The sequence below is a fragment of the Limulus polyphemus genome, unplaced genomic scaffold (genome assembly GCF_000517525.1).
Source record: "Limulus polyphemus unplaced genomic scaffold, Limulus_polyphemus-2.1.2 Scaffold72, whole genome shotgun sequence".
NCBI lineage: Eukaryota > Metazoa > Arthropoda > Merostomata > Xiphosura > Limulidae > Limulus > Limulus polyphemus.
Window position 1 is genome coordinate 837,186 of NW_013665682.1, and position 7,070 is coordinate 844,255.

Consider the following 7,070-nt stretch of genomic DNA (forward strand, 5'->3'; position numbering starts at 1 on the left):
CAGTTACTCTCTTTTCATGGTGAGAATTAATCTAGCAAACAGTTACTTTCTTTTCATGGTGAGAATTAATCTAGCAAACAGGTACTCTCTTTTCATGGTGAGGATGAATCTACCAACAGTTACTTTCTTTTCATGGTGAGAATTAATCTAGCAAATCGAAAGAGTTACTTTCTTTTCATGATGAAAATTGATTAGGCACAAAAAAATTGTTCTATTTTAATGGCGGGAATTAATCTATTGCCGCCTACTGACAGTCATTTTGATATGTTTTATAGAAAATCAGAAAAATTTTAACGTGTAATGTTTTTATTCGTATGGCAATAATAACGATACAATTTTAATTTTTATAATGGTTATCAGGCTTCCGCAATACGTAAACCTAATTACTCACAATACTCGTAACTAGAGTGCACTAAGAATATGGTTCTATTTTGTCTGCCATATTAAATAATGATTAATCTCGTGAATTTAGACCCAAGTGGTCCGATAAGCTTACAATGTACTAAATGTAGTTACAAAGTTTTAATGTACAAATTTTCTTGAAAAATCAATCCACCTTAAATCGGTGAGAAAATTTTGAGTTTTGAAAATTATTAACAGTGTTATAGTGTATTATTCGAATGTTATCTAGTCTAAAACCCATTAACTGTTTTGTTTACAATGAATATTGGATATCGAAAGTTAAGACATACTTGCATATTAATCGTGAGCTTTTGTTTTTCGAAATGAGTCAGTAGAAACATATTTAGGATAATCTAAACATCTTATGCTGAATAAAACTGTATATGACTGATACAGTGATTTGGATGTAAATTGAACGATAATTAACCTCCATTTTGCAGGAAGGGCTTTTGGCAGAAAATGTTATAATTACTCCTCTCACACCCGAATTCAATGATTATGACCAGGTAAACTTTCCTTTATCGTCTGGAGACTCCATTATAGACTACATTGAAGGAATTCCTCACGCCGTAGTTCTTTCTGCTCCAAAAAAATATCTGATAGATGATTACGGTAAGATGTGAAAGGAAATTTATGAAAATATCTACACCTGTTTCATATTAGACACCCGTGTTTCTAAAACCTTTTAAGCAACCAAATGTTCAAGGACAAACTTTAGGAATGCTTACTAGGCTAATGCAAGGTTTATCTTAATATTATTGAAACAACAAACTAATACCTATTCACACAAAGACAAAACAAACGCTATTTGGAACATGATAAAACAAATGTAAGATGGGTTACCAACTGCACGCTTACTGTTTTCAAAACTAAAAGCATTTATTCTAATACATTCTCTTACATTATTGAAGAGGAGACCATCAACATCGTTAAAGAATATTTTAACCGAAAAAAATATATTCTAAAAATAACAAACCAAAACTTGAATCACAAAATTATTGTACTTTCAAACATGCAGAGAATTTCGGCATATAGTATAATGACCTTAAGCCCGCTCCGTAACTTTCAATCATATAGTATAATGACCTTAAGCCCGCTCCGTAACTTTCAATCATATAGTATAATGACTTTAAGCCCGCTCCGTAACTTTCAATCATATAGTATAATGACCTTAAGCCCACTCAGTAACGTTCCATCATGTAGTATAATGACCTTAAGCCCACTCACTAACGTTCAATCATGTAGTATAATGACCTGAAGCCCACTCAGTAACGTTCAATCATATAGTATAATGACCTGAAGCCCACTCAGTAACGTTCAATCATATAGTATAATGACCTTAAGCCCACTACGTAACTTTCCATCATATAGTATAATGACCTTAAGCCCACTCCGTAACTTTCAATCATATAGTATAATGACCTTAAGTCCGCTCCGTAACTTTCAATCATATAGTATAATGACCTTAAGCCCACTCCGTAACTTTCAATCATATAGTATAATGACCTTAAGCTCACTCCTAACTTTCAATCCTAACAACAACAAAAAATTAATTAAAACCCTAATAATGTCTTTCTCAATCGTATCTTACAGTGTTTCCCTTGAATGCGGGACAAGCCTTTGTTTTTTCCCCCTTCCTCCTACACTAATTTAGGTTTAAGTTTTTAATCATTATCTTTTCCTTTGAGCTTTTCTTAGTATATGTGTTAGTAATAGCATCCTGTGTAGATATTATATTAATCACGTAACAGAAGGAAGGATATTCTGTTTGTTATTCTGGTTCTATCCCTGTTCTGCTCTCCCTTGTGACTTTCGGTGACTTAGTACCTGTCACCTCTGGAAGGGTGACGCAGCAGGAAATATTTGCCTTGCCTTCTTCTTAGCAATATCCTTAACTGAATTTTTGAATTTGAGTTCGTAAGCTACGTCGTGTTGAACGAAAAAGTTAGCAAGGTTGCTTAGACAGTTTTCGGTAATAATAATAATAACAGTACAGTTGTTAGTCCTTTATACACTGACTAATACATGGTCAACCCAGTCACATTAGTGCCTAATAACAGTGGGTAACCTATACTTGTAGACAAATTTACTCCATTTTCCCGCAAAAACGAGGAGTTTTTGGCCTTGAAGACCTATACAAAAAAAAGGAAAGTTTAAAGTCCTTTATACACTGACTAATACATGGTCAACCCAGTCACATTAGTGCCTAATAACAGTGGGTAACCTATACTTGTAGACAAATTTACTCCATTTTCCCGCAAAAACGATGAGTTTTTGGCCTTCAAGACCTATACAAAAAAAAAATGTCCCCTTTAAGTAAAAAAACAGAGTTTATATTTTCGTCTTAGTGGTGTATATTTCTGATGTCAATATGATTACATTATAGCTATCAAAGTAAAGTAAACAAGTTTGTATACCTTGGATATAAGTACCTATAATACCATTAACATACGGAATCGCACAAGAACACATCAAATAGATCAAGAAAACTGGATACAATAGCTTCACTTAAGGTTTGTTTGTTTGTTATGGATTTTGCGCAAAGCTACACGGGGGCTCTCTGCACTAGCCGTCCCTAATTTAGCATTGTAAGACTAGAGGGAAGGTAGCTAGTCATAACCACCCACCGCCAACTCTTGGGCTATTCTTTTTTCAACGAATAGTGGGATTGACCGTCACTTTATAACGCCCCCACGGCTGAAAGGGCGAGCATGGCCATGCCGGGCCCTTCACTTAAGGATTAGATGAATGGTTGTTGTACAACAAACACGTCATTATATACTTAAAACAATAAGTACAATGTTAAACACACGTGTAGCAATTGTAAAACTTTATTGTTCATCAGTTCAATACTTGTTGAAATCTGTACATCAAAGTAAATGTGCACGCTGGCATGACTAGGGTGATCACATGCTGGACAATTGTATTCGATGACGAGGAACCCACTTTGAGACTAATAATGGTTGGAGACGGCTTGAATGGGTAATGAAGAAAAACTTTAATATAAGTTTAACATAACAGCAAATGTACAACGTTTCGACAAGGTTTTGTCATCATCAGGTACCCATACAAGCCGTCTCCAACCATTATTGGACAGTTGTATATTATTCACGTGAACACGTTACGCGTTGGCGTAGGTCAAGTGGTAGAAGTTGTCTAGGTCAAGTCGTGCAACTTCACCCCCCTCCCCTCTTGCGGTATTGACCATATACTCACTGAATAATTAGATATATATATAATATTTGAAAAATAATATCGGACTGTTATATTAGGCATACATTAATATTCATTAAACAAGTAGACTTGCATTATTTAAATAGGAGCATATTTAGTATATTTTAAAGTTGCCTAGCTAGTTAGATATACATAAAAGTATTTGGAAAGAAACAATTGTACAGCCATGGAGAATAATTTAAAGTTCCCTTAAAAACTACTTTAAATGAGAACGACGACCGAAGTTGAAGTATATTTAACGTTTACTTAATAATTAAACTTCTTTAAAAACTACTTTAAATGAGGACGACGACCGAATTTGAAGTATATTTAACGTTTACTTAATAACTAAACTTCTTTAAAAACTACTTTAAATTAGAACGACGACCGAAGTTGAAGTATATTTAACGTTTATTGAATAACTAAACTTCTTTAAAACTACTTTAAACGAGAACGACGACCGAATTTGAAGTATATTTAACGTTTATTGAATAATTAAACTTCTTTAAAAACTACTTTAAATGAGAACGACGACCGAAGTTGAAGTATATTTAAACTTTACTAAATGATAAAAGAGGGTTAGATATTGCTTGGAGTGAGAGAATCGAACATTTATAGACTACATTTTAGCATTTACCAAATGATTTGTGTATTTGTAGTTATTCCTGAGGTTACGAAAACAGATGATTTACGAGAAAATTTTACGTCGAATGTACTTTACAGTGTAGGTAAGTCCCTTTCGATTTTAGGTACAATTTTCTAATATCCTCTTCGTTTTAGATACATTGTAGATTATATGTTGTTGTTGTAATTTTAGTTTGATCTACACTTTACCCTAAGCTATTTAAAGATAATTATATTAGTTTTAGGACCACTGATCAGTGCTTAAAGAGTTCCTTCTTTTGATTTCAGACGAAAGTGTTTTGAAAGAAAACTTTGAATTTGATGAACACTCCAGAAACGCTGATAAACTGCAATCTATTGCTGCTGAAACTAACGAACTGAATCATATTCCAGGTATGAACAGGTCTTACACGAGAAAATAAATGAAATGCAAATAAACTTCTTTCATAACTAACATGGCAATAATCAAAAGGTAATGTCTCAGACACCTTAATTTTACATAAATGACTTCATTTTGAAACGGAAGCAGTTAAAATTCAAAGAATGTTTTTAAATAATACAGAGGTATGAAATGTAATGGTACCACCCTATTTTCCTTTAGCGTGTTAAACTTAGTGTGTAATACAGAGGTATGACATGTGATGATATCACCCTATTTTTAACGTGTTAAAGTTAATGTGTAATACAGAGGTATGAAATGTGATGATATCACCCCATTTTTTAACGTGTTAAACTTAGTGTGTGATACAGAGGCATGAAATGATTTTTAACGTGTTAAACTTAATGTGTAATACAGAGGTATGAAATGTAATGGTACCACCCTATTTTCCTTTAGCGTGTTAAACTTAGTATGTAATACAGAGGTATGATATGTGATGATATCACCCTATTTTTTAACGTGTTAAAGTTAATGTGTAATATAGAGGTATGAAATGTGATGATATCACACTATTTTTTAACGTGTTAAACTTAATGTGTGATACAGAGGTATGAAATGTGATGATATCATCCTATATTTTAACGTGTTAAACTTAATGTGTTCAATATTAATTACGCAATCTGTTGATTAACTAGTACTTTGTATTGATTCTGATTAATTATCACGTGTCATGTTCTTTGATTGTAATGTAATTTTGATATGTTATCTTTATTCGATGTTTACCAGTTTTACCATCAGAGCGTATATATATATTGGATTATCAATTTTGATCGTATACATATATATATATATATATTGGATTACTAATTTTGATAGTATGTATATACATATACATCGTATCTCGTATATATGTATGTTTTTGATTATTAATTTTATTATGTCCTTGTTTTTATGCTAAGTATATGATAATGTAATATGACGTGTTCAATAACTTAAAAGTGGATTAGAGGTTAGCGTGTCGGATTGTGAATACGAGGATCCATGGTTCGCGTTCCGTGCTTTGGGGTCGTAAGTGTATTATTTGAGACACGGTCAAATCCCACGATTCGACTAGAGTAGCCCAAGCGATAGCAGGCGATGTTGATAACTAGCTGCCTTTCGTCTAGTATATCAGTTCAAATCTAGGGATAGTTAAATGCAGGTAATCCTGTAGCTTTGCGCAAATACCCAAAACTAACAAACGAATTCTAATTAGTTTTCCTCAAGTGACTTTCTTGGTAAAGCTTCGAAATTGCAATTTTATTTATGTTTTTAATAAATTTTCATGTATCCATACACAAACAGACGTTTGGGGTATAAAAAATAACGTTTGTTTTTTCTTTGGGTTTGTTATAGTTTGACTATCATGTTCATACTGCGTACTAGATGGATATTCGCATACTTATCAATACCCTAGTTTTGAATTGTGTTTAGAGGCGACTACTTTATTATTAGTGTTATAAGCTTGTAGACATTTTAACCTGATGATGTAGTGTATACTGTTAGTTTACAATTAATTGTTTTATAGGTATTTGACCGTGATTGTGGAAGAGTGAGAAGCGGCCTCTATTGGGCAAATTGTTATCTTGTTGGCTGTATGATTTTAAAATGTCATATTGACGTTTTGTATTTATTGCATCAGTGTACTAGATATTAAAAAACAACAACTATAAAACAAAATAAACATATATCCTAAATATCAGATTAAGCACAAAAGTATTACAATTATTCGTACTGGATTAATGATACACTAATAAGGATTTTATTATCCGTGCATTACGAAAATGTAAATATCTTCAACTTAAAAAAATTAAAAATTGTATTCAATACTGTGTAACAAAGCCTCTCTCTTATAAAATCCTGACCAGTGTCAGGTCGACATGCTGCCAATACCTTTGATTCTAGCCAGAAGCTGCTCTGTGAGTGGTTGGTCTTTGGTCCGAGGCTACAAGATGACGTGCTACTCTGGTTGGCTCATCATACAACTTTGCATGACCTCAGGTATCACAAGCTGCTGTCAAGGTTGTGGGGGAACTTTCAGTCCTGAAAGATACATTTCCTCCATGGTTTACAGTCTTCATCCATGTGTGCCCATTCTCTCACGTGCTAGGCTTAGGAGATCATCCAGCCTCTCTTCACTGATCACAAGTGGTTTGTTCCAGAGCTGAGGCCGTGGTACTCTAATAGATGACAGCCTAGGAGTCCCATAGAGTCCACCCATCTGGTCGTGGACTCACCAGGCACCACTCCACTTTGATGTTCTTCAGTTGTCCATGCTTGTATTCTGCTAAGATCGATCCTCAAGGATATGGTTTGCTCCAGTTGTTTGGGTGTTCCAGACATTAGCAAATCCCTTGTGTCTGCAGTTGCAGGCTAACTGATGTCTTGAAGAGCTTGTTTCTGTATTCGACAT

At 33.8% G+C, this 7,070-nt stretch overlaps 1 protein-coding gene across 1 annotated transcript in view; it reads left to right on the forward strand.

Annotated features, from left to right (window-relative positions):
* The window catches only part of LOC106466118, a 45,288-nt gene that overhangs the window by 5,588 nt on the left and 32,630 nt on the right, over positions 1-7,070 (forward strand). Inside the window, exons 4-6 of the mRNA XM_022394653.1 lie at positions 843-1,014; positions 4,275-4,343; positions 4,528-4,632. Of these exons, the coding sequence (XP_022250361.1) occupies positions 843-1,014; positions 4,275-4,343; positions 4,528-4,632 (346 nt within the window). The remainder of the gene's footprint in view (positions 1-842; positions 1,015-4,274; positions 4,344-4,527; positions 4,633-7,070) is intronic.